This window comes from Lampris incognitus, chromosome 17 (assembly GCF_029633865.1).
Source record: "Lampris incognitus isolate fLamInc1 chromosome 17, fLamInc1.hap2, whole genome shotgun sequence".
Taxonomy (NCBI): Eukaryota; Metazoa; Chordata; class Actinopteri; order Lampriformes; family Lampridae; genus Lampris; species Lampris incognitus.
The window spans coordinates 28,851,401-28,877,905 of NC_079227.1; the positions used below are offsets into that span (position 1 = coordinate 28,851,401).

Sequence of the window (26,505 nt, forward strand, 5' to 3'; positions counted from 1 at the left end):
TCTTTCGCCATGCACCACACTTCCTTGACACAAATGAGTGGCCTATAAACGTTTGCGTATTTCACAGTAACATTTTGTTGAAAAGATGAGCTGTGCAGTTTGAGCATCGCTCGGTGAGAACATGGACACAGGCTGAACGCCTTAAGTTTGGTCGACCTCCATCACATTCCGCTTGGGCTTAGCGCGTTGTGTGGTACTACGATTTGTAAACTAACCCGCTGCATTGAAGTCCTGGTAAGGATTTTAAACGGGATCAGATTCTTAAACCAGGGACATAGTTTACGCTTACCTGGGTGACTAACTGCCCATGAGCAGGAAAAGCATGCATGCCAACTCAATGTAATCATCAAACTGTCAAGCATCAAAAAAGAAGTATTGTGCATTATACTACTGAGCTGTCTGAAAAGAGACGTGTCAAAGAAGCCTCTCCATCATGCACAAGTTATAGTCCAACAATGCCAGCTGGAATTATTTTTTTATTGACCCTGGTTTGCGAAGCATCTAATGCTTGATTCGGCGCATGATTAATGTGAAGTTGTGCTACTTTACCAGCAGGGAATATAAATACGCACAGTCTAAGCATATTGTAGCGAATTCGGGGGACAACGCAACCACAGGACCTGCCGCGGCCGGGAAGCGAACCCGCACCGCAGGAGACATCGCTGCGGTTAGCGATGTCTCCTGCGGTGCGGGCGATACGGGTTCGCTTCCCGGCCGCGGCAGTTCCTGTGGTCGAGTTGGCCCCCGAATTCGCTACATTGGTGTCAGAAGTGGGATGGAGCGACCGTAAGGCCATCAGAAGCGTAGGCGCCCTGAGGCGTGAAGGAGCTGATATGCTTAAACGCGGGGATGCGCTTCCCGAAGGGGGGGGTAGGTAGTGTAACGTACATGGATAAGTAGACACGCTGGCCACTGGCTGGCTGGCTGGTCTGACCCTTTAGTCGAGCGGTTAGCGATGTCTCCTGCGGTGCGGGCGATATGGGTTCGCTTCCCGGCCGCGGCAGTTCCTGTGGTTGCGTTGTCCCCCGAATTCGCTAGAATATGTTCTCGATGACACTCTGCTGGGAGCACTGACATTGCATGTCTTTGTAAAATATAAAAATAGGTACAAACCGCCATCATTTCTATTACTTTCAAGACTTTCTCTATACAAATGATGACCTTCAATTTTTTGACTTAATTATTTTACTGGTTTATAAACATCACCAGCAAAAACGTAGGCGAGAACCATCCACAACTAGATGCAACTTTGATTTCACAAATAAAAAAATTCCCCTCCAAAAGCTCCATGTGCCAGATCTTACAGCTTTCCGTTCATCTGCGTGTCAGGCTGCAGTGCAACCAACCTCTATCCGCACAGACTATTTATATTGTTGTTGTCATTGGTAAACACGACGTGTCTGCCTACCTGATCTCAGCGTTCATTGGTTAGCTATACTGCCATTCGCTCTATTTCCGCCCATTTGGCCTTTTTTGGTTGGCTAGCGCTCCTTCCCTTTCTCTCTGTAGCGGCGGTGGGTCGGAGCCGCTGTGTCCCCGGTCTGGCACGTTCCTGTCCAAATTCTCTGCGGTGGAAAAATTGGATTCCCATCTCCAAATATCTTTGAATTTTTGATTCCCCTCTTCAATTTGAAGCAACCGGCTCAGGCTATACCCATAACCGCCCCCTACCCACGCCAAAACCTTAGATACAACCCTCGTAGAAGATGGCGGTGGTAAGCGGGACGCCTGGCTCGGCGGTAGCCCGGCTGGAGGGCCGAGAATTCGAATATCTGATGAAGAAGAGGTCGGTGACCATCGGACGGAACTCTTCGCAGGGCTCGGTGGATGTCAGCATGGGCCACTCCAGCTTCATCTCCCGCCGCCACCTGGAGATCTTCACCGCCGGGGAAGACGGCACAGGGAGCGGGGAGTTTTACCTCCGGTGCCTCGGGAAAAACGGGGTGTTTGTAGACGGGGTGTTCCAGAGACGAGGGGCTCCACCTTTACAGCTTCCAAGAATGTAAGACGGGTTTCTGTTTCTAAGTGTTCGGTGTTAGTCCTCAGCAATCGGAGCCGGAGTCTGCCTGTCAGACCCCCCCCCCTTTGTTGTTGTTTTGTTGCCCCGCTGCACGTGTTGTGACAAGCAACACCCAGCCCGGTCGCCCGTGTCCCACCTAAAGACAGCCAATGCTAACGCTGGCTAACGGTCTAAACAGGCTGTGTTGGCACGCCTGACTCGGTAAAGTGCAGCAAAGCCATACGTGTCTTTATTTGCACCCGGGACTCCAGCCCCGAGAAGTTTTAATTTTTTTTTTTTTGCTCCCTCTGTGGGATTTGTAATGAATTGTACTACGGTAGCTAGGAGGCTAGCGTAGCGGATGGTTTTCACTGGCTCAATGTCAACTTGGCCTCATGTTCCTTGTTGAGATGTTGACAATGTGTGTGAACGCTTGTGGGGTTGTTTTTTTTTTAAGGCCGTCAGAATGCAGCTTTACCCGAAGTATCATGTTGGACAATCTCATATTTTAAAGCTGATCTTGTGCCAGCCATATGCATATTTTTTTTTCATATTGGAACTATAACTATGCAGTGCGAGTAATTTCATTTGAACTGAATGCCAGTGGTCAGCAATCTGGTCCAAATATACTCCATTAATAATAAATTGGACATGGTATGTTACGTAAGCGTCATGTTAGACATCCATATTTAAACTCTGTACAGCTGAACCCGCGATTGCTCCCCTGATGGCTTCATTTAGACTTCAGATGTCCGCCGTGTTGCAAGGGAAGAGTGCAGAGCAAATGAACGCCACAGCATATTCCTCTTCACAGTTATATTTGATACAAAACTGCATCATGGTTTCCACTGATTTCCCTCTTGGTGTACAAAGTAATTCATCTTGTGACTGCATTGACATGCATGTTAGGGTAAACATAGCTGCACACTGCTGTTGATAGAAATACTGACATTTGTTTGGACAAGTAGACCAGATAGCCTGTATGATAATTACTTAATGTTTTGTATCTGTTCTTGACCTCTGTCCTTAGGTGCTGTTTTCGGTTCCCTAGCACAAGTATAAAGATCACATTTACAGCCTTGTCCACCGACAAAAAGGAGCGAAGGAACGTGCAAGAATCACCGGTAAAGCCCGTCCAGCTCCAGATATCGCCTTTAACCATCAACATTCCAGACAGCATAGCCCACCTCATGAGCCCCTTGCCTTCACCTACAGGTACCATCAGGTGAGACCAGGCTTTATGTTCTTGGAGCGTTGAATTCCAAAGAGCCATAGATATTACCAGTTTTCTCATTCCTTCACAGAATGCGCAATACACCCTTTTTGATTACCTACATCAGTATACAGACCGCAAGTGCAGAATGTTAGATTCATAGATGATTATTTCACTATTCCAGTGCAGCAAACTCTTGTCCATCAAGTCCACGGGGGGCGGGACTCTCCAGCTATAGGATGGGACGTGCTCTAACCTCTGATCTTATAGGGGACAACTCCCAATCAGAAAATGACAAGGAGGCCTCAGGTGGAGACAGTCCAAAGGTGAGATAAGGGCAATTTGGGTCATAACCAAAATTTGGCAGAATCAGAGTTCCTTTTTTTTTTTTTTCAAAATGTATTTAAGGGGGGAAGAAGGGAAATGCATGATGACAGTTGAAGAGATACAATCTATGAATAATCTGGGTGTAATCTTAAACTTTATATGATGCTTGAGTTGCTTTTAATTGCATTCGGTTACTCATTGAAGTCTAAAAATTACCCAACACTCACAAAAACATAGACTTTGGAGTACCAGTTCTCGCTGAACCTTGCTGAACTTTGTGTTTGAGAGAGCGTGAGTGTGAGCTTGTCAGTGATTGAATGTACTGGTTGAGTCAGCTTGTTTGGTGAGCATTTGGTTAACAAAACAGTTATCTTTGCAAAAGGCACACGAATGAAATAACTCTCCTATTGTTTACAGGACGACTCAAAACCTCCGTATTCTTATGCTCAACTAATAGTCCAAGCCATCACCATGGCCCCAGACAAACAGCTCACCCTGAATGGAATATACACTCACATCACCAAGAATTACCCTTACTATAGGACAGCAGACAAAGGTTGGCAGGTCAGTGTCTTCATACGGTTTGATTCACTCTGTAAATCTGAGTAAACTGTTTCTTTCCGCTTGTACAGGTACAGCTAAAGTTGTACCAAGAGATTTTGGTGCACTGGTCGAGGGTACAACCTGTGTGATGGTATCTAGGACTTGCGTACACATAATCACCTGCACAGAGTTTTTCCAGATTCACTGCATGCTTAGGCTTTTTTGCCGATGTTGCACTATGTATGTAAATGATACATTCGTAAGAACCAGGTACATTGTCTAACCATAGAATGCTATAGTAATTTATTGGTAGACCACTGTAGCAACTACAAGACTATCAAAGAAGATTGAATTAGATCATCTGGATATTTCTATCGGCAGATACGTTTCATCACTCATCTAAGTGACTTCTTCGGTCTAAACTTACTGCAGGTATCCCCACCCTTATCCACAATACAGTTACATAACGACTGAAACCAACAATCAGTTTCATATGCAAATATGGGCATAACCATTAACTAGAGTTTCAATGGCTGTGTGTACTATTCACAGAGAATTTGGGAATGTTAGTAATCACAGCATTGTAAGATGGCAACAGATGTACTCTTAGCCCCCCCCCCCCCAGTTCAAGGATGATTCCCTCTTAACATAGATGACCTCTTTGACTCCCCGTCCAAATCAGCATTCCATGGACGTCCGGGTAGCATAGCGGTCTATTCCATTGCCTACCATCACGGGGCTCGCCGGTTCGAATCCCCTTGTTACCTCCGGCTTGGTTGGGTGTCCCTATAGACACAATTGGCTGTGACTGCGGGTGGGTATGTGTCCTGGTCGCTGCACTAGCGCCTCCTCTGGTCGGTCGGGGCGCCTGTTGCGCCTGTTCAGGGGGGAGGGGGAATACTGGGAGGAATAGTGTGATCCTACCACATGCTCTGTCCCCCTGGTGAAACTCCCCACTGTCAGGTGAAAAGCAGCGGCTGGCGACTCCACATGTATCGGAGCAGGCATGTGGTAGTCTGCAGCCCTCCCCGGGTCGGCAGAGAGGGTGGAGCAGCAATCGGGATGGCTCGGAAGAGTGGGGTGATTGGCCGAATACAGTTGGTGGGGGGATCCGGGAAAAAAAAAGTCCCTCCCTGTCAAGGACGTGCACATCCTCATCCTTGAAAGGGTGACCACTAGCCTATAGACTGTATAGACTGCATATACTGCAGAGTCCTGGCCTGACGTGTTAGCTCTTCTGTGTTGTGCCATCCTCTTGGCCAGCGTCTGTTTAGTTTCCCTAATGTACAAGTCACGGCAATCCTCCTGGCACTTGACAGCGTAAACTAGTTTGTGTACACTACTCTGTTTGTGCTGGGGAACCTGATCCTTGGGGTGGACGATCCCATAGCGCACTTAACAGAGGCATGGGTGTGCTATGAGTTCCCCGGTCTCACCTGTAGTGGCCAACTTGTAAATGGAGGAAGTGGAAAAGAGGGCTCTGATGTCCTATCCAGGGACACCACCTAGCCATTGTTTAGATTTATGGACAACACCTGGGTTAAAATTAAATCTCAGGATGTACCACATTTCACCGACCACATTAATTAACTCTGTGGACAACCACATCAAGTTCACCAGGGAGGATGTAAAAAATGACAGGTTTGCCTTCTTAGACTGAAATTGCAATTGGTGATGGAGGATATTTGATTGATTGTTGTTTACCGTAAACCAACACATACAGTACTTGAGGTTTGACTCTCATCATCCACTGGAGCACAAACTAGGAGTCATCAAGACGCTGTACCACCGATCTGAAAACGTCGCCACCGACACAGCGGCCAGGGAAAGGGAGAAATCCCACATTAAACAGCGGGCCCGGTCAAGTGTGGTTACCCTAACCTGGTGTTTGTCAAAACCAGGAAGACGCCCAAACAGTGCACCAGCCAATTGAAAAGAAAAGAAGGGCAACAGCTGCTTAAGTATAAACCAGTAGTGATTCTGTATGTGGTGGGAGTGTCAGAAAATTTGAAACATGTATTTTCCAAACACCACGTCTCAGATGCTTTCAAACCCCAAAACATGCTGCACCAGAAGTTGGTCCACCCCAAGGATCGGGTCCCCCAGCACAAACGGAGCAATATAGTGTACACTGTTGAGTGCCAGGAGGATTGCCGTGACTTGTACACTGGGGAAACCAAACAGACGCTGGCCAAGAGGATGGCACAACACAGGAGAGCTAACATGTCAGGCCAGGACTCCACAGTCTACACCCATCTATAGGCCAGTGGCCATCTATGTGAAGAGTTAACAACCATGCCTGAACCGAAGGGGGCGCCTAAGAGTACATCTGTCGCCATCTTACAATGCTGTGATTGCAAACATTCCCTAATCCTCTGTGAATAGTACACGTGGTCATTGAAACTCTAGTTTATGGTCACGCCCATATTTGCATATGAAACTGGTCATTGGCTTTAGTCGTTATGCAACTGTATTGTAAGGGTGGGGATACGGCAGTCAGTTTAGACTGAAGATGTCACTTAGATGAATGATGAAACATATCTGTCAATAAACATTTTATCCAGATGAACTGATTCAACTTCATGTGATTTTCTTACCAGGATTATTGTGCATGCATAAAGACAAATCTTGCAAGCTATGCAGCTTTGCCTTACTTGACCCCTAAATTTGTCAATAATGAGTTTAACTTGTTAGTGATGGCTCTGTGTTGACACCTAATATGTTAAAAAAAAAATTGTCCATCCACTGAATATTGATTTGATGTGTTAGCGTTTGTCCCTTGCACTTTGCTTGCACATAAGATGTCATTTAACTGACACAAAAATATGTCTTAAGGAGCAGAAGACTTGTGACAAAAAGAGCCTCATTTTGAATGAAGATTTTATTCTTATCAAAGTTTCTACGGAAAGGTGTGTGTGTGGGGGGGGGGTCGTCATATGGGTAAGGGATCACACTGCTCTTGCAGTGGCTTTTAGCAGAGGAAAAAGGTTGAGGTCGAAGGGTTTCCTCACTGCCAGTGTCTCTGTCTCCTTGGTGTTCTAGAACTCGATCCGCCACAATCTGTCCCTGAACCGTTACTTCATCAAAGTGGCGAGGTCTCAAGAGGAGCCAGGTAAAGGCTCATTTTGGAGGATAGACCCGACCACCGAAGGAAAGCTCATAGAGCAGGCTTTCAGAAAGCGCAGGCCCAGGGGGGTGCCCTGTTTTCGGACCCCACTTGGACCGCTCTCCTCCAGGTAAAGCTTGGTTTAATCTAGACTGCAGCATCCGGCTCATGCTTATCCATCCACAGTTGAGTGGAAAGTGAATGAGGGCTGTTAACAAAGAAAAAGTTGTCAGTTCCTCGTGTAATTTTTCTGTCCTAGGAGTGCTCCAGCCTCTCCCAACCACACAGGGGCACTGTCTGCCCACTCCAGTGGGGTCCAGACCCCAGACAGCCTGTCCAGAGAGGGTTCCCCTGTTCCCATGGAGCCAGAACCCACCCCAGCACCTGCCCCCATCCCAACTACTACTGTCCAGCCCAAACTTGCTGTTATCCAAGAGGCTCGCTTTGCACAGAGCTCCCCTGGTAAAAGAAAATTAGACCAGATTCACCACCTACCAGACATGCTTGAAATTTTGCTTTTTGCGGTAGAGGTAGTAAATAATTGGTATATCTTGGCATATGAGAGCTCTGTTCATTGAAAGTTGTGTTTCCCAGTTTTATCACTACATGTTTTGCAGTCTGTCACAGAGGATGGCAAAATGTTACTGTGTATGTTAATCTACACCTTGCAGAACTGATTTATTTGACATTGAGCACACTAGTCTCAATTTATGTTAATATACAATACAGTGAGCCTCCCAAAGCTAGAAATTGTATTATTTATATGGCAATACCCAGCATGTTGATGCTTATTTTCAACTTCATTTTGGGAAGCATTTTGCTGCTTCTTGTGTGTGTAAAACCTTACATCTCTCATGCATAGTGGAGCAGCTCCAAAGTGTTTCTTGCTAGCATCACAGTGGTTTGGTTTTGGATTGTAGCTTTGGAGGTCCTGTCCTTGATCAATATTAGCTTGTGTTTGTGGAACAATTTAAGGTAATAGGAATACGATGCTCTATTTAAGGGAGGATTTTTCCCTGGAGTGTATCGAGTAGAGATACCACAACAAAAGACCCTTCCATTGTGACTTTTTGCCCCTTTTTTGTGATAGGCTCGCCATTGAACAACCAGCCAGTATTGATTGCTGTGCAGCGCCAGATGCCTCAGACGACCATGAAGCCTGTGACCTATGCCATGGCAACACCAGCTATGGTAACAACCCAAGTAAGCTCTGCCCCTGTCATGCAGACAGTGCATGTTGTCCACCAGATCCCAGCAGTCACCATGGCTGCTATGGCCGGACAGACCGCTGGCACCATGAGTGCAGAGCTGCAGGAGAACGGTGCTGGAGACCACCAGGAGATAAAAGGTTAGGCTCGATTAATTTGTTTTTAACTTTTTTTTCAACGTAAATATACTTAGTGTGTGAGCATTTTAACTGTTTCACTTCTTTTTTACTCTTAGTTAAAGTTGAGCAAGTCCCAGCCATCACAGCTTCCTCTATAGGTGGCGCTAGCCGCATTATCCAGTCCTCTCAGGCCACACCCCTTACAACAGTTACCATTGTGCAACAAGCCCCACTTGGCCAGCACCAGCTTCCAATAAAGACCATCACACAAAATGGGACCCATTTGGTTCCCATCAGCGCTGCTGCTAGCACAGGTAACGCACCAATCAAACAGTACGAGGTGGTTTGAACAAAATTGGAATACTGTCGAGCTTTCGTGTATGCAAAGTAACACACCACGTCTCTAATTAAGAATATGACAGCATTACATGGAATGTCATGTCAATCAGGTTCTTCTGTAAATGTGGTCTCATAACCTAATACCAAAACATAAACTTCTTTCTTTTGCCCTGGCAGCTGTGGCAAACCCTCTCCATCTCCTAGCGACCCACGCTTCGGCCTCCGCGTCCCTTCCCACCAAGAGGCAGAACGGAGACCAGTCGGAGCAGCCGGAATCTAAGAGGGTGAAAATGGATGGGGAGGAGGTGGGTGCAGTCGAAGCCGTGACCAACAACGGCTCCACCACGGACAGAGAAGGTGGGTTCAGTGAACAGGCTGGCGACAACTAGCTCCCCGGACTGGATACTGACACCCTAATCTCTCCTCATTGAGCCTAACTAGTCTACTATTACACCTCACATTACCCTGTTGGTTACCCCCCTGCCCTCCCCACCCCAGCCCACTGTTCTACCCGGTTGTCATCTGTTCCATGGTGCCAAAAGGAGAAGAGATGTGGAAAAACACCCATGTGAACTACAGAATTTGCGATAGCCCCTGGGGGGGGAGGGGGGACGATGCAAAAACGAGAGACCAAAATGAAAAGGAAAAAAAAAGGAAGAAAGGTTGCCGACGACTGTCACCCTCCCCCAGCTTGGAGACTCAGATGGACTGAAAATCTAAAGAGAAGCACAGGAAGACTTGACAGCAGTTTAAAAAAAGAAAAGGGGGGCGGGGGGCGAAAACACAAGTCCCCAGGTCAGAAAGGACTTTTAGACTATTAGCCATGTAGCCAAGATTAAAAATTCTCTTCACTGAGGCGATGCCGGCTTGGACGGTGAAGAGGAACCACAGCTTATTGGACAGCTCCAGTGTCTGTCTTACATTTTAACCCCATTCCCCCCCAAAAGGAAGGGAAGGAGAGCCAGCAGCATCATCCTGGTAGCATTACAGACAAGCACTTAATGTGTGTCGGTTACAGAATGGAAACGAATGAAATCAGCATCGGTGTATTTCGCAAAGGGAAGTGTGTGTGCGCATGTGTGGACATTCCCATCTTTGGCAGCTAGCCTCCATGTTGACCTACCTAAAGTCGTGAGTAGATATGCAGTATTCCGTTGTACACGTGTATCTTTGGATCTTTTTGAGTGTTTCTCCGTTACCCAAGGCACAGATATCTAGTAATAATTAAGATACTAAAGCTATAAAGTGGGGTCTGAAAACATTTACGCATCACCTGGTATTTCGGTATCTTTTTAAAAAAAAAACAATTTTTTTTTGTATGTGGACTCTTTGTTCAGTGAATTGAATGTAGTCTCCTTTTCCTTAAAGAAAACACTATCCATGGAGTGAATCCTTTTTTTTTCCAGTCAAATACAAAATTAATTTCCTTATCACTGTACATCTACAGATTTTTCATATTTTTCAATATCCAATGAGATAAAAAGTATATTCCCATGCGTATTTGACCATATGCTTCATGGAGCTTGCATGTTATGGATCTAGAGACCATATACCTGAGCAGATAACTGAATATGGAACTGAAGAAATTTAGACTGAATCTATGCTATATGATTCTTACCAGGGCTGCACTTAACCTGTCTTATTTTTCTTCCATCCTACTTTCGTTTTTTTGTTTTCCCTGTCATCTTTGGCCGTGTTTGTCAACTTTTTCTGTTGAAATTGGTAGTCTTCTTGCTTGATTTCATTTTATTTTATTGTTTCTGTTCAGGCTACTAAAGGCCTATTCAGACTGTTCCATGAGGAAAAACAAGTGATAGATGTTTGTTCTGCTTCAGTGGGTAAATGCTTTTTTTTTCTTTTTTTTTTCTTTTTTTTTTTTATAAATTAATTTAAAACACATTGCCTCACAACCTGCGTATTTCTTCCAGCACCTTTTATTCAGCGTCTTCTATGCCATTTAAGTACAAAGTATAGGCACAATTGTTTGATAGCAGCAACGGTAGTATAATGAAGCAACACTCCTGAGCCGAAGATGTTCAGACATGACTGCAAGAATCAACTTGTCCGTAGGTTTTGATTTCCCTGATAAGAGGAAAAAGTTTACCACGACTCATGTTTCAGGGATTAATGGGAAGGGCTTCACTGAGTTTTACCAAAACACTTCCAGGAAGTCCATGAGCCAAATGAGGGGTACCACTTACACTATATGTGCAGAAGTATTGGGACACACCTCTTTATCATTGAATTCAGGTGTTTCATTCAGACCCATTGCCACAGGTGTATAAAATCAAGCAGCTAGCCATGCAGTCTGCATTTACAAACATTTAAGAAGGAATGGGTCGTTCTGATGAGCTCAGTGAATTCAAGCGTAGAACTGTCATAGGATGCCACCTTTGCAATAGGTCTTTTTGTGAAATTTCTTCCCTGATAGATATTCCAGGGTCAACTGTAAGTAGTATTATTGAAAAGTGGACGCGTTTAGGGACAGCAACTCGGCCACGAATTGTCAGGCCACATGAAGTCACACAGCGGGGTCAACGAGTGCTGAGGCGCATAGTGCGTAAAAGTCGCCAACGCTGTGTTGACTCAACAGCTGCAGAGTTCCAAACTTCCTCTGGCATTAACATCAGCACAAATACTGTGCACCAGGAGCTTCATGGAATGGGTTTCCATGGCTGAGCAGCTGCATGCAAGCCTTACATCACCAAGCACAATGCCAAGCGTCGGATGGAGTGGTGTAAAGCACGCTGCCACTGGACTCTGGAGCATTGGAAACGTGTCCTGTGGAGTGACGAATCACACTTCTCTGTCTGGCAGTCTGATGGACGAGTCTGGGTTTGGTGGATGCCAGGAGAACGTTACCCACCTGACTGCATTGTGCCAACTGTAAAGTTTGGTGGAGGAGGGATAATGGTATGGGGTTGTTTTTCAGGGGTTGGCCCAGGCCCCTTGGTTCCAGTGAAGGGAAATCTTAATGCTTCTGCATACCAAGACATTTTGGACAATTTTGTGCTTCCAACTTTGTGGGAAAAGTTTGGGGAGGGCCCTTTTCTGTTCCAGCATGACTGCCCCAGTGCACAAACCAAGGTCCATTAAGACACGGTTGGGTGAGTTTGGAGTGGAAGAAATTGACTGGCTTGCACAGAGCCCTGACCTCAACCCCATCGAACACCTTTGGGCTGAACTAGAACGGATATTGCGAGCCAGGTCTTCTTGTCCGACATCAGTGCCTGACCTCACAAATGCTCTTCTGGATGAATAGACAAAAATTTCCACAGATACACTCCAAAATCTTGTGGAAAGCCTTCCCAGAAGAGTGGAAGCTGTTATAGCTGCAAAGGGGGGGACCAACTCCATATTAATGCCCATGGATTTAGCATGGGATGTCATAAAAGCTCCTGTAGGTGTAATGGCCAGGTGTCCCAATACGTTTGTACATATAGTGTATCTACTAACATGTGAGGGGGAAGGTGGAAGGGAAGTGACCCCATTTGTTTTCAGCCAAACTTCACTGATGGAACACCAGCATTGCTGCATAAATACTACCTGGTTTTAACAGTAGTATAGAATTAAAAGTGCTTTATGTAATTCTACTTGAATCCTAACCTCTATAATGTGAATGACAACAAATCAAAGCAAGCAAGACAAGCACATTCAAATAGAAAGGTAGTTTATACTCAAAGCATGTTTGATGCCATCTGCCATTTTGGGGCATCCTCAGTAGATCCTGAATTTCCTGAGGACTGCGAGTCAAAGCCAAGTTTTTTTTTTTATACCTTGTTTCTATCAGCAGCATTTGGCAACACCTTCAGCTTAATTTATTTATCAGGCTTCAAGGAAGGCAAAAATATCACACATAGCATCGTTAAGCACACTGTAGTTTTAACTGTCTATGCTAAAGAAAAAAAGTGACTCACATGATCAAATTCGAGATCTTTTAACTTGCTCGTTTGAACATGATTAAAAAACCGAGCTTGAGGGTGGCCAGTGTTTGTTAAATTGACTTGATACCCATCGTGGTTGTGGTGACTGCATTAGTGTTTGACCGCCAACTCCCAGAGAGCCATTGGAGATAGAAGAGTTGCCATGGCGACTGCAGCGCTGCTGCGTCCGCATCAAGGAACTGTTAACAACAAAAGCCACGGCTGAACCTGAGGTTGTGGTATCTGTCGGTCAAGGTCCCCTCTGAGCGTAGTCTGCCATCTGTGCATGTAAGCTGAAACAACTTCAGATCTTCCTGGGTTTGTGTTCTGCATTTGGCTGCGTTGGTGAGGATGTGACTCACTAATGTGCCAAATCCTTTTTCTTGAGAGGCCCCGACCAAACAGTAACCACTGAAACGAGCCGCTACAAAACCGGCATGATGTGGATATTTGTGGATTAGCTGTTATCTTAAAAATGCCACTGAGAGACTATCAAAACATGTTTTAATCTTCGTTGTAATCTTGATTGTAGCTTTGAGCAGGTTTTTGAATTTGCTGCAACTCAAATGAGGCCCCAAAGCCGCACATGCAAATAACGTTGGGATTCATTTCCCTTCTCCGCCGTTTGTTGCACAACTATCAGTGCAAGTATGAATGAAACAGCCAAGTAAGTAAAACCGAGATCTGACATTAGATTTTATTCAAATTTAAATGCATATTTTTACAATCATTTTAATTTTTTTCTCAGAATCAAGTGGATATTGTGTAGTGTGCCCACTGCAGTAAAGTATAACCGAATGTGTTAACATCGCTGACTTGTGTGGTGTGAGCAAATCTGACCAGAAAATATACATTCTAAAGCATGAAGCAAAAAGTGAAATGCATTCAGAGCCGTCTCTGACTGACACGATGAGATAGAAGTTAAGATTACCATGCCAGATGGAGAATAAGACGAGAGTATGCTGAATATGTGATTTGTGCGTTGCCACACCGCTTTTTAAATCGCCGGGTCTTGTCTACTGTACCGGATCAGTCTGAGAACTGAATCCAGCACGAGATTCCCTGATTTGCATCGTATGACTTTATTAATACACTTAAGGTGACTGTTAAAATCGTTCACAGAGTTAAGCCAGGCAGAAAGACCATGCCGTCGTAAACTTTCACGGTACCAAAGAGCGGTTACTGGAAAGTGACTAGACCGAAACGAACACATTAGGGGAAAAAAAGCATTAGAAAGAACCACCAATCACAGGCAAGGATTTCTTTTGGGATTAAATCAATTTATATCGACTATGTATTAACAGTGAATATCGGGAAACATCTAGTGCAGACCTGAAACGCCTTGAAAGACATTCAAGTTGGCTTATTATTCATACCTCTTTACAGTTCAGCTCGTCTGTGTAGGACAATAACCAAATTGATCAGATTTTGATCCTTATCTGACTGAAACAGTGCTTGGGTTTGATTGTTAGGCGTTCCTATTTGTGTAGAAGCCACAAGCACTCATTCATGACAAGCTTTTAACAAAACTAAACAAAAAAACTAAAAAAAAAATCAAGGGAAGAACATGTATTGCACATATAGATGGAAAATAAGGACAAAAAACATTTTTTTCTGCTTCTATTCTGTACAGTTCTATGCAGCTATATGTTCTGTCCGGCGCATTGTGTTTATACAGTGAAGATAAGCAAAATTTAGTAATACTAGGATCGCATTTCACAAAGCAGGACCGACGCCTGTCAACTTGGGTGAACAATCTGAATTGGGCCCGTCTCACCGATTCCAAGGTGTAATGTTAATATGACAGACGGACACAGCTGCAACATCATCTGAAATAGAAAAACAAACATGGGCTATTTCAGGCAGCTCATCATTACAGTTAGTACACACTGTTTCTGCTTTGTGAGCAGCTAAATGTAGTCCGTTGGTATATATACACACACATACATACATATATATAGAAGATGCACGTAACCACACATACACGTGTGCGCGCGCACACACACTCACACACGCACATACACATCCCGTTTCGCCTCAGTTCATAGGCACTCCCCCTGTAGCTAGACTGGGTGGTGTTATTTGACAAAAATCTTTTTTTTTTTAAATCCATCTAACTGTTAGAATCAACAATGTGATTAAAAATAGCCATTGTAATCCATCGTGAATTTCATGGAAGACATCTTCATCATTACATTGTCCTTTCAAAAAAAAAGTTTCCCTCTTATCCCTCGTGTTTGGTTTAGGAGGCTGAAAATCGCGGTCCCTTTGCCCACTCATGACTAGTCCGGAGACCATCTTCAGAAGTTCATGTCACAGAACAAGTCTGCACCTCTCGTGGTGCTAGCGTCTGTCCGTCCTTGTCAGGATTTCCCAAACTGTGATGCCCACCTCCCCTACTGACACTCTTGCAGGGAGTCTATCAAGATGATGGGAGATAGGGCGCAGAACGCTGTCCTCCCACCCATTAAATAAAACCATGGCTGCATTACAGCGAGTCTGCAGGGGGCTTTGAGGTCATATCTTCTCGTCCGTCATCTCCAGGAACTGGGCGTAGACGTCTCTGGAACACTCCCCTTTCTGGTTAAACAGGAACTTGTAGTAGCTGCCATCAGCACAAATGGCTGGGGAGGAAAGGAAGGAGACAAACGGCCAAGAACAAAATGAGGTAGGGGGAGAGAGTGAGAATGAAATAAATGGACAGCATTTTATATAGCCCTTTATTCTAAACTCCACCAGAGAAGAGAACAAATACATAACAGCTGTCAAATATCCTCTTTGATATGCATACTGCATAGAAGAAATCAGCTTTAATGACAAACAATTCAAGACCTGTCTCTAGCCCTCACTGTCAAATCAGAAACCAATATGAGGCATATTATGATAATATTTGATAATATGGTAATGATTTGTGACATAACTGGAGTCTTTACCTCAAGCCCCCACCCACTATTACAAATGAGAACAAGATCTACATACTGTTGATACAACGACATAGCAGTCAAAATAAATATCTGGATCTGAAGGCTTTGAATGGGGCAGAGATTTCATATGGCTACAAACAATTAAATGGTAAATACTGAATCAAGAGTTTCATCTGATTTTACACCACAAGATCCAATTCTGCATTATGCAACTCTTTTTCAGTATATATGGCAATTTTGAGAATTATCTCAAAATTTTTGTGTGTATCAAGCACATCAAAGTTTTGTGAATAAGATATACAAACCATACCTATTGAAAAACCCCTGACATAACTGGGCTCATCTCTAAAGACATGCCAATGTAGATGCAGACCATAAAAACAGATGTCAGATGCAAGTGTCAGGCACAAAACACGCCTCTTCAACCGGAGCGAAAGGGCAACTAAGTCTTACATCCTCAATTACAACACTGTCCCCCCACCCAGAATGTGACATACCTATGACGGCGTTGGGCTCTGTTCCAAAGGCACAGACGCAGGGGGAGCCTGAGGGGACCTGGAACTTAGAGAAGCTCCACTTGGAGCTGAAGTATTTGGGAAGAAAGCTGGCTGACGCCAAGCTGCAGAGAGAGTGGACGCTGATTAGGACACGGTGATGGAACGCAAGATCAGGAGCATTTTAGAAACCATCTGAATTTCACTTCACATTTACCTGAATGATATCACTCTCACTGTTATCTATCAAAAACACTATCAAAGACTTATCCAATGTCATTTTTCCATCCATCCATTATCCAAATCGCTTATCCTGCTGAGGGCTGCTGGAGCCTATCCTAGCAGTCATTGGGCGGCAGGTGGGGAGACACCCTGGACAGGCCGCCAGGCCATCACAGGGCCCACACACACACACACACACACACACACACACACACACACACACACACACACACACACACACACACACACACACACACACACACACACCTAGGGACAATTTAGTACAGCCGATTCACCTGACCTACATGTCTTTGGACTGTGGGAGGAAACCGGAGTACGTGGAAGAAACCCACGCAGACACGGGGAGAACATGCAAACTCCACACAGAGGAAGACCTGGGACGACCCCCAAGGTTGGACTACCCCGGGGCTCGAACCCAGAACCTTCTTGCTGTGAGGTGATCGCGCTAACCACTGTGCCACCATGCCGATACCCAACTTTTGTCTTTTTAAAAAAAACTTTGTCATTTTTATAAAGAATAAATAAATATGGCAGAGCCATAGGCGGAGACTAACCTTGACTGTTTGTTCCTTTTGGGATCCTCTGCTGCAAAGATGTGCACTGTGCCGTGGTCACTGGAAACGCAGATGAGCGATGCATCTTGGTTGAAATTAATGCTGAACCGGATGGAGCAGAATGAAATAAAATAAGAATGAGAAGAGTAGGACTCGGTCAATTGTTACTACACATCTTAAAAAACAAGGGAGGAAAAGCGAAGAACAGCTATAGAACCAGATCACATCTTCCAAGTCTCATGTTATATATCAGCTATAGCTTAAGCCAATTCTTACATTTTCTTATGGCGTGAACAAAATATTGTGATAAGGTTTGTAAATGAAGAGGGTATGGCAATCAACAACGCTGATCTGGACAGCTCACTGATAACACCGATGAAATTCTCCATCCTGTATTAACAGAACTCTTATTTGTGTTACGGTACATATGTATTGGTAGTGAGTATCACAGCTAGAGCAACTAATGGATGTCTGTCTGTCTGCCAACTTCTGCCAAAAGCCTAAATGTGTCTTTGGAGGACCAACATGGGGCTGATTGTCTCAAGATCCATTATCTGGGCCTCAGACCGGTTCTTTGTTATAGCTCTTCATCTCCTGGCCAGAACCATCACAATTCCTCACTCCAGCATCTACAACTCATCCAGAACACTATGGCAAGTCTGTGGCTGCTCATATGAAATTCAAAACCCTGCTGCTAATGTACAAAGACCGCTATGGGATCACTCGCCTTGTACCTGGACCAGCTCTAATATTCTTTCTGGCTCTGCAATGTTGAATTAATCTTCCCACTGCAACTGCAAACAGCCGAGTTGCTCGTGTCTTCCAGTGTAGACTGAAAACTCATTCTCTATCATTATCTCTATCATTTCTTTTCTGTTACGAGCATGGGCTTTTGTGTAACCATTCTCTGGTAACAGAGGTAGCCTGAGGGTGCTAAAGCCCCGGCCTTCTCACTCATTTTTGGTTGCTTGGAATGTCCGCTATGGTTGTGGGTGTCAGCTAAAGGCATGTAAACACAAAATCACAGTACTTGCTAGAGTTTCAGGTCATTCGCTATGCTGTTGGATCTTAGACAACTTTTTAATGTGTAATCAAGGTCACCCCCCAAATTAGCAAGGAAAAGCTGCTTATACTTCAGACCATGTCTGTCAAGGTCAGCAAGGTTTTTGATGTTGCTTGCTTAACTAATTCTATAAGTTTATTAGAATTACAGTTCAAATCTGCCCTTTCAGCACTACTGAGAAGTAGTTCCTGTACGTGTGGTGCCGATTACTGACCAGTAAATGTTAGCTGCCTGAGATCCCCGTCTCAGCTCCTGAATCAGCTGACCCGCAGAAGTGTCAAAAATTCGTATAAGAGTCCCCTATGGAAACAGGATATAGATTAACAAAATGTAAACAACCAACAAGCGAGATACTGTTGAAATATAATATAATGTACACATCAACAAAAGACTGCCGTCGGCCTTTTCCTGGTTTTGCCATTGATGGATTACGTGGCTGACTGGGACATACGATGTCACAATAGGAGCGGAGTCATATCACTTCCAATCAATTTCATTGAGGGAGTTTAAGTTTTTCCAACATTTACATATTTGACATCTTTACCAAAAATAAGTGATAAAAACCCTATCATGCACAAAAGTTTTATCATGTACTGCAGCTGGAATACTCACTAAGAAAGATGTGATACGGTTTTATTTGTCCATATAGTGCGGCTTACTTTCTCTGAAGCGGTAGCTATCCTCGTGCCCTGCAGGTTTAGGGCGATACAGCACAGAGCCCCTTCATGGGCGGGGATGTCGACTGGGGGCTTCTCTGTGTTGGCCAGGTCCACGATCTGCACGTGCCCAGAATGTGTGCCCGGGAAAGCCAGCAGAGAGTTGTTGCTATTTGGACAAAGCACACAAAGACCTGAGGAGAAGAAGCAGCGGAGAGAAGAAAGAGAGAGAGGGGTGGGATTAGAGTAAGCAAAAACGTGTCTTCAATATCTAATCAGTAGTAATGAAAGACACTGCGTATCTAAATAAAGACACACCTCAGTGATTCAAACATGGACTTGGAAAACAACTGACTTGGCTGAGAACTGAGGGTGTCAAGTCTCATCTAAGGACAACACCATTCCAGTATCTAGTGCCACTCGGTTATCTGGCAGGCTGGTAAGAAATCAACAGAACAGCAGACTGACCTTTGGGGTTATAGCAGGTCTCAAACACATGCAGCTGATGAGGGTTGTGGGTAAAGGTAAATACTTTAATCATCGAGTCGAGGACCACCACAATCCTGAGCACAAAGGACAAACAAAAAGGTTGCATTTAAACAAACTTGATGAGAAAAAAAAGAATTAACGACGATTACCATGGTCATGCCGAGGGCAGCTCATCTGACAATGAATAGGCAGGTGAGTTCTGTTGAGTTTGTGAGTGTTGTGAGTTCATGCACTCTCAGGGACAACTGGTAGATGACGTATCTGTTCACATGCAGACTAATAACCCCATCATAAAACAATAAAGGCATTACTCCGTCTACATAAACAATAATCTATAGGCCATTATTTGACTCTCTTAACTGGGGTAAAATCAAAATCGGAGAACGCACAATGCAATTAAGACGCTGAATTTTTGCTCAATCTTTCAATTTGTTAGCCCACCCGTACCCCTTAGCTAGCGTCCTTTCCGCTTTTTGAAACTGTACATGTGAATGGTCACAAGATGCAGTGATCGGGATATTGTTTGAGCCTAACCCCAGCAACAACTAGCCGGTGAGCTGACTAACAGCTTATTCTCAAACAGCATGGGAGCATACATGAAGGCTCTGCAAAAACAAATAATGAACGAAAAAATACCCATCAGGCTTGCTTCAGGACCGTCACTGCTGTGATCGGAAGGCAACAAGGACAGAAGTATTGAAAGATCCAATGTCGATATACTAATAATTAAATGAATCCAAGAACCGGATAAAGGAAAAATTGCATTATATCGTAACATGTAAACCCTATAATGGAAAAATACACCTTTAACTGATTACTCCCAGTCATTGGGGTACTGGTTTCCATGTACACATACTCAAAAACACCTTTTTCATGTGTTGCCATTACTGCAATGGAAGCCTTTGAGGTATATTGAATCGACATCTAACATATATCTCATATGCCAAGTTGAAACAAATATTCAATTAATTCTTGAAGTTGTTCTTTATTAATCGTTATTATGTTTCCTTTATTAATCCCCTTGGGGAAATGCAGTTACTGCAAATGAACCCATCCCAGCTGTGATCTGTGTAGCTAGAAGCAGTGGGCTGCCGCCTTCATGCTGCGTCCGGGGACCAACTCCAGTTCTTTTCCCATTGCCTCGGTCAGGGGCACAGACAGGAGTATTAGCCCTAACATGCATGTTTCTTTTGATGGTGGGAGAAACCGGCGCACCTGGAGAAAACCCACCGCAGACACGGGGGAGAACATGCAAACTCCACACAGAGGAAGATCTGGGGGAATGACCCCCCCAAGGGGTTCAAACCAAGGACCTTCTTGCTGTGAGGTGACAGCACTAACCGCTGGGCCACCATGCCACCTGTAATTCATTTCCAGAGTAGTTCCTGGATTTGCCCCTTGGTTAAATCCCAGAGGAATTTTGGTTCACTAGTTGGGGCTTTGGCCCACAAAGATTGATGAAGCTGTTCAGGAATGATGTCAAACCAGGCAAACTGTGTTCAAAAGTAAACAATTACCTTAAGTTTTATACTATGGCCCTATATTCATCAACCTCAGAACAGGGCAGATTTGCATAAAGCATCATGGCACAATTTTCAGAAAGGCCGTGTGACCAAGATAAAAGTTGCCTCATACTCATAACCTGTCAACAAGAAAGAAGGGCCAATATGGGTTCTGTGTTCCAGCTTATCATGGCCTGGCACTGCTTCATTACCACAGAGAAAATATCTTCGCCTAAAAGAAATGGTATCTGAAGAACGTTAATATTGTGCCTCAAGAGCAAATTTCTCTCTTGCTCTTCTCTTACCCAGCACTGGTCATATTCGGCAGCAGCCATTAATGATGAAATAATTCCTACTTGAGTGAAACCCAACACCAACATGCAACACTGTTAAGAAGCTCTTCTTCGATATGTGGACACAACTGCAAAACACATCAATTTCAATCTATGTTGGGCAACTATGACTACAGGAAAAATAGCTAGAAATCTATAGAGCTTATAACTTTTACCTATCACGCCGGAGCTTCACTGCTTTGACTTCTGTTGAAAACTCAATCTCAATAACGGTCTTCTTCTTTAGGTCATCCCAGATCATCACTACAGAGGCAACAGAGAGGATAGAAAACGCAGACATATTCACATGAAGAAAACGGCCATTCTTGTAATCCAGCAATACGACAAGATATATTAAGAAAATACTTAATTAAATGAGGTCACCTTTTATTCATAATGAATAAACACTCATAATCATATATTATCGTAAGAGCATGAACAAAAAATTAGAAAATGGATTTTAATGCAAAGAAAGGAAATGTAAATACGCTAATATACCTTTATTGGGAGGGTACTTTGGTTTCTTTCCTCCTCCCACCAGTGCTAGATAGTTACACCTAAACAGCATCTCCACATGGCCCACACCACCTTCTAGGAACTCTGCAAGGCAAACAAATGAACAGATAGTTAGTTGAGTATTTGTCTATAACAGGGGTGGGCAACCTGTGGCTGTTTAGCCCCTCTCCAGTGGCTCCCTGTGGCTTTGACAAAAATTAGATGGAAATGAGTAATGGTTATTTTTTTAACATTTTCATTTTCAGTTATCATTGTTGTAGGCCTAAAGTGATTCTTACATTCTCCACACCGAATAAAAAAAGAGAAGAAAAAAAACTCATCAACTAAAATGTGCATAATAGCCTACGTCTATAGCCCGGCGCCTTTTCCTCTAAAATGTTGCCAAACCCCAATAGCGGTGGCTAGGCTCTTGTCTCCCCACCTCAACCATGAACGACATACTCCAAATATGGCCCCCGCCTCACAGATGAGAGGCTGCAGTACAGCCCTGATATGGAGAGGATCTGCAGTGGTGTTCGGAAACAGAAATCGCATTAAACGGGTGAGAATGCTGTCCTTTACTAGGATATTATTTTCCAACAAAGTATCTGTTTTAGCAGGTTGTGATTTGTCAATGACTTGAATGACCCTTAGCTGTTGTGCGTTATGCTCAGGCCTAATGGTCGACTGCTGTACGTGGCTGAGGAAAAGAAAATAACAGGATTACCTCGAACTGAGCCGGATTTTGTTCAGTTTTGTTGGTAATAGCTTCCCCCAAAGAAAATAACAAAGAATGTAAACAATTTTCTTTATTGTAATTCTATAATTTATAATTTCAAAAATGCAACAAAACATGGTATTATTGTAATGGAAATGTAAAGTTTAAAGTACCAAATAATCATATATAGCCCACTAGAGTAGCCACTTGTGTGTGTGTGTGGGCAGTGTGGCTGCCCACAGGGTGTTGTGATGCATCTAGTGCAGCAGCGCATAGTTGGAGGGAAGGTGCATGTGTTCTTCCAACCTGCTTGCAACCCTCCTGCTTTTAGCTCGCTGCTCCTGGCTAGCCTTCGTGGCGAATAGGGAAGCATCCTAGCATGTAAGCCTTCCCTTGCCAGTACATAGCCTCCCCTTCACCAAGACTCCTGCTAGGCCTCCCCACGGCCACACATGGTAACTGGGGTCTTGCAGCCCTAGGCTAACTGGGCAGGGGATCTTGGAGCAGCAGTGGGCCCCAGAGATATGCTGTGTAGGCCCACCCTGGTGGACATGCCCTGGCACCTATCAACCACTGCCCCGCTGCCTTGTGGGTGAGTCTGGCAAGACCAAAGGCTAAGGGAGCTTACCCCAACAGAAAAGCAAGCTGTGGCGGCACGCTTCAAGGCGGTTTCCGAAAAACTGGATTTCCGGCAGCCTCCTGCGGTTGTATGGAGGTGCCAGTCGTCTAGGGGTCCTCCTTGCCATCGGAACCATCTCCTCTACAATCAAGTCAGTGGCGTTGGGAGAAGCGCACCCCCCGTGCCACTTTAAAAACCATCTCTGTGCAGGTATCGTCTTCTGCTATCTTCTTAGCCACTTGTGGTAAAACATGTTAATGAATGCTCATTTAGACCTATTAGTAATGTTGATATGCTAATTTAGACTTCATAGGCTGTGTTACCTTCATTATAAGGCTCAAATATGTTTTGCAGCTCCAGACTGATTTTTTTTTTTTTGCCGCTCTTTTGATAATAAAAGTTGCTGACCCCTGGTATATATCAAAGATCAGGTATAAACAAACTCCACAGGACCATAAATTGATAACACTGAAACAATGGATCCCTTTTAATTGTACTTGACCGTAAAATGGATTTATGACCATTGCCACTCTTTCACAATTCTTATGATCATTTGTTTGGAGGCCTATAGTCGGGATCTGGATGTAAAACTCCAGGCTCACAGTCGTTAAATCCTCAGCATTTCTCCTTTGAAGAAGTAACTGTGGAACAGGTCATGTGCTGGATCACATGGACAGGTCTCTTTTGGGGAAATGTTTAACCTCTCTTCTATTCTCTCACACCCACAGTATCCAGGTTAAATCTCATCACACACATGCTGGCAAATATCTTGTGCCTTGCCATCACAACACCATGCTTTGTGTGCATTAGCACCATCATGTTTATTAGTATCCTTTTGTTCATGTTGTAAACTATTTAAAAGGATTTAAAATTTAAAAGGAACTTCCGTTAAGCTATGTATATGAAAGAACATTACTGATCTATATTATGATGACTATATATAGTCTTCCTATAGTCATCCAACATAGGATGTTGAATCACAGTATGATAAACTGTGCTTACAATAAAAATGTAATTGATTGGAGAAAGAAGTTCGGGTAGAGTCAATTTATTTCAGAATAAGGTTTTCTTTGTACTTTAATTGGTTATGCTAATTTCACAAAACAGTAATTTTAGCAAACAAGAAACTGACAAAACTTCCTAAATGACTTACCTTAATAAGTGAAATTACAAATACATGTCGACTTTTTAAAGATATTTGTGTAAAGACATTCCATAAAAGCGTCTGGACAATCAACAACTAAACCTGCCAGGACCTGGTATGTAAAAGGAACATTTGATTTCATTTTGAAAAACATATGCAAACACGTACACAAAGTGTAGAGAAGTGATTTTCATATCAGCCAACTAACATATTTCAATAAATCTATGTTTTTCTTTACTAAATAATATTGCCTCCTATTATATAAGTAAAGGAAATTTGATTAAGTTTTTAACACTGTGATACCAATTTACAAAGCAACTGAGATGACTCTTCAGAAAGCCTATGCTAAGGCGTGAACACTAAAAATGTTTTCTAAAAAGAAATAGCCCCACATAAAAATCAAGTACAACTTAGTATTCTAGCTTTCTTTACCTTGTTTCTCCTTCTCTTTGAGGGGGTCTGTGTTGTACACACGAAACCCATTCTCCATCCCACAGGCAAAGCACCCTGAAGAGACAATAGTGGATGAGAAGGCTATCCAAAATTGTTCAAGTAATGCAGAAAATGACAATTTGCCCTCATCAAATGACTACCCTGCTTCTTTAGAGTGTCATGTCAGGTCATTTCAGTGACAGCCACTTTTCTAATAAGCTCATCCTTCTCATCTGTCACCTGTAGTAGGAGCTCTGTATGCAGGTGTTTGAGATGAGCACACTATGGCATTGAATGTCTTTATGCATGAATAAGACAGGTGAGAAAATCAAAGAAAGTTGAATCAGTTCATCTGGATACACCGTTTATTGACAGAAACGTTTCATCACTCATATAAGTGACCGCTTCAGTCTAAACTGATGTGACTTGTACATTGGGGAAACTAAACAGACGCTGGCCAAGAGGATGACACAACACAGAGAGCTAACGCATCAGGCCAGGACTCTGCAGTCTACATCCATCTACAGGCCAGTGGCCACTCTTTCAAAGATGAGGATGACAGGGCGCATCCCTATCCCGTGATGGGCGTTCCTCCCCATCCCTTATAGGGAGGAATACTGGTTTGATCGGTGAGTCAGAGGCCATCTATGTTAAGAGGGAACGACCATCCCTGAACTGGGGGGGGGGCTAAGAGTACATTTGTCGCCATCCTACAATGCTGTGATTACAAACATTCCCAAATCCTATGTGAATAATAGTACACATGGTCATTGTAACTCTAGTTAATGGTCACGCATATTTGCATATGAAACTGAGCAATGGTTTCGGTCGTTATGTAACTGTATTGTTTACAAGGGTGGGGATACTGGCAGTCGGTTTAGACTGAAGAGGTCACTTACATGAGTGATGAAACTTTTCTGTCAATAAACGTTGTATCCACATGAACTGGTTCAACTTTCTTTGATATGGCATTGAATGCTTCCTTCAGTTCTGAGAATGGAAGGAACTTAGACTGGATGGGGATCAACCAAACCTGTGCCAGTAATCTATACCAGTGGAGCAACAAAATGCAGTGGACAGGTGTTCTATACAGTACATCTCTCCGAAAAAGGGTGTTTACAGGTGAGCGAGGGGGTGTAAATATAAAGTGGCGAGTGGGCACTGCTCTCTCTCTCTCTCTCTAATTAAACAGCGTTTGCTCCTCGGGTTATTCATTTGACTGGCGAAACTTAGGCTAGTCGGTCTGCAAGGTAATGAGGGACTGAGCTGAAGTCTAAACAGCTGCCAACCATTGCTATTATCTATACTTTTAGCAACGCTCTGGCCCTTGCAGCTACTACAGTAGTAGTGCTAAGCTAGCGTTAGCCATCTTGTCACTGCAATCCTTTCCCCTTTAACATAGTTTTGCCAGTAACAGCATCTCATCTACATCCCATATCCACCCGGTTGATTAACTACTAACTAGTCTACTAACGTTAAACTACAAAAACATGATCACGAGCTATTAACTGGTTAGCGGTTACGTTAGCTGGCTAACTTGTGTGTAACCAAATGGAAAGGTAGATTAGCTGAGCTAACGTTAGCATTTAAAAAAACGCGGTATATACATTCAAGCCAAAAGAAATGATTTGATATCCATGATGTCAGTTCACTTTAGGTTGTTGTTGTTGACGGTCGTCGTAGCCTGACATAGGGAGGAATAGGTTGGGCTAGCTTGCTATCTAGCTAACGTTAAGCTATAACTTCAACCCAGCTGGCCCGGGACGTCGCTTTAGCGAAACCATCTACGACGCTCTCAGTTTTCCGAGATACAATGTGCCGTGAATACGGCTTCTTACCGTGGTCCTGGTTAAATCCGGCGTAAAGGAGCCCGTTCCCATGTGGATTGGACGGCAGTAAATTCATTATGTTGGGGGGGGGGGGAAATAATCGGAAGCAAGCCAGATCCAAGAAGTAATGCCCGATGAGCTAGCTGGCTACCATTCCTCTCCCAGTGTCTGCTGGGCAGCAAGATGCGGGACCGGCTGAGGAGGGGAGGATGGGTTCCGCTACACGGAGGACAG

The 26,505-nt window shown here is 43.9% G+C and overlaps 2 protein-coding genes across 2 annotated transcripts; one reads left to right on the forward strand and one right to left on the reverse strand.

The window, feature by feature from the left end:
- Positions 1-1,413: 1,413 nt before the first annotated feature.
- Positions 1,414-10,747, forward strand: foxk2a (forkhead box K2a). Its single transcript, XM_056296945.1, has 9 exons — positions 1,414-2,002; positions 3,030-3,224; positions 3,397-3,538; positions 3,957-4,103; positions 7,125-7,318; positions 7,448-7,650; positions 8,279-8,536; positions 8,632-8,829; positions 9,032-10,747. Exons 1-9 carry the CDS (start codon positions 1,707-1,709, stop codon positions 9,241-9,243), a joined length of 1,845 nt encoding a protein of 614 aa, XP_056152920.1. The 5' UTR covers positions 1,414-1,706; the 3' UTR covers positions 9,244-10,747.
- Positions 10,748-13,467: 2,720 nt separating this feature from the next.
- On the reverse strand, positions 13,468-26,410 carry wdr45b (WD repeat domain 45B). Its single transcript, XM_056297309.1, has 10 exons — positions 26,281-26,410; positions 24,443-24,517; positions 21,533-21,634; positions 21,211-21,298; positions 19,180-19,274; positions 18,715-18,905; positions 18,270-18,355; positions 16,993-17,094; positions 16,199-16,320; positions 13,468-15,401 (listed from the first exon to the last, which is right to left on the reverse strand). The coding sequence occupies exons 1-10, from the start codon at positions 26,345-26,347 to the stop codon at positions 15,295-15,297; spliced, it is 1,035 nt and encodes a 344-aa protein (XP_056153284.1). The 5' UTR covers positions 26,348-26,410; the 3' UTR covers positions 13,468-15,294.
- Between the last annotated feature and the right edge of the window lie 95 nt (positions 26,411-26,505).

Bases quoted from the DNA above. Each gene is read 5' to 3' on its own strand.
- foxk2a (XM_056296945.1), top strand. From the start codon at position 1,707: ATGGCGGTGGTAAGCGGGACGCCTGGCTCGGCGGTAGCCCGGCTGGAG. The intron at 4,104-7,124 runs GTCAGTGTCTTC...TTGGTGTTCTAG, and splicing joins CAGCAGACAAAGGTTGGCAG to AACTCGATCCGCCACAATCT. The intron at 8,830-9,031 runs GTAACGCACCAA...TTGCCCTGGCAG, and splicing joins CAGCGCTGCTGCTAGCACAG to CTGTGGCAAACCCTCTCCAT.
- wdr45b (XM_056297309.1), bottom strand. From the start codon at position 26,347: ATGAATTTACTGCCGTCCAATCCACATGGGAACGGGCTCCTTTACGCC. The intron at 18,906-19,179 runs GTCAGTCTGCTG...TCTTCTCCTCAG, and splicing joins GACCTGCTATAACCCCAAAG to GTCTTTGTGTGCTTTGTCCA. The intron at 17,095-18,269 runs GTCAGTAATCGG...CATCCGGTTCAG, and splicing joins CAGGCAGCTAACATTTACTG to CATTAATTTCAACCAAGATG.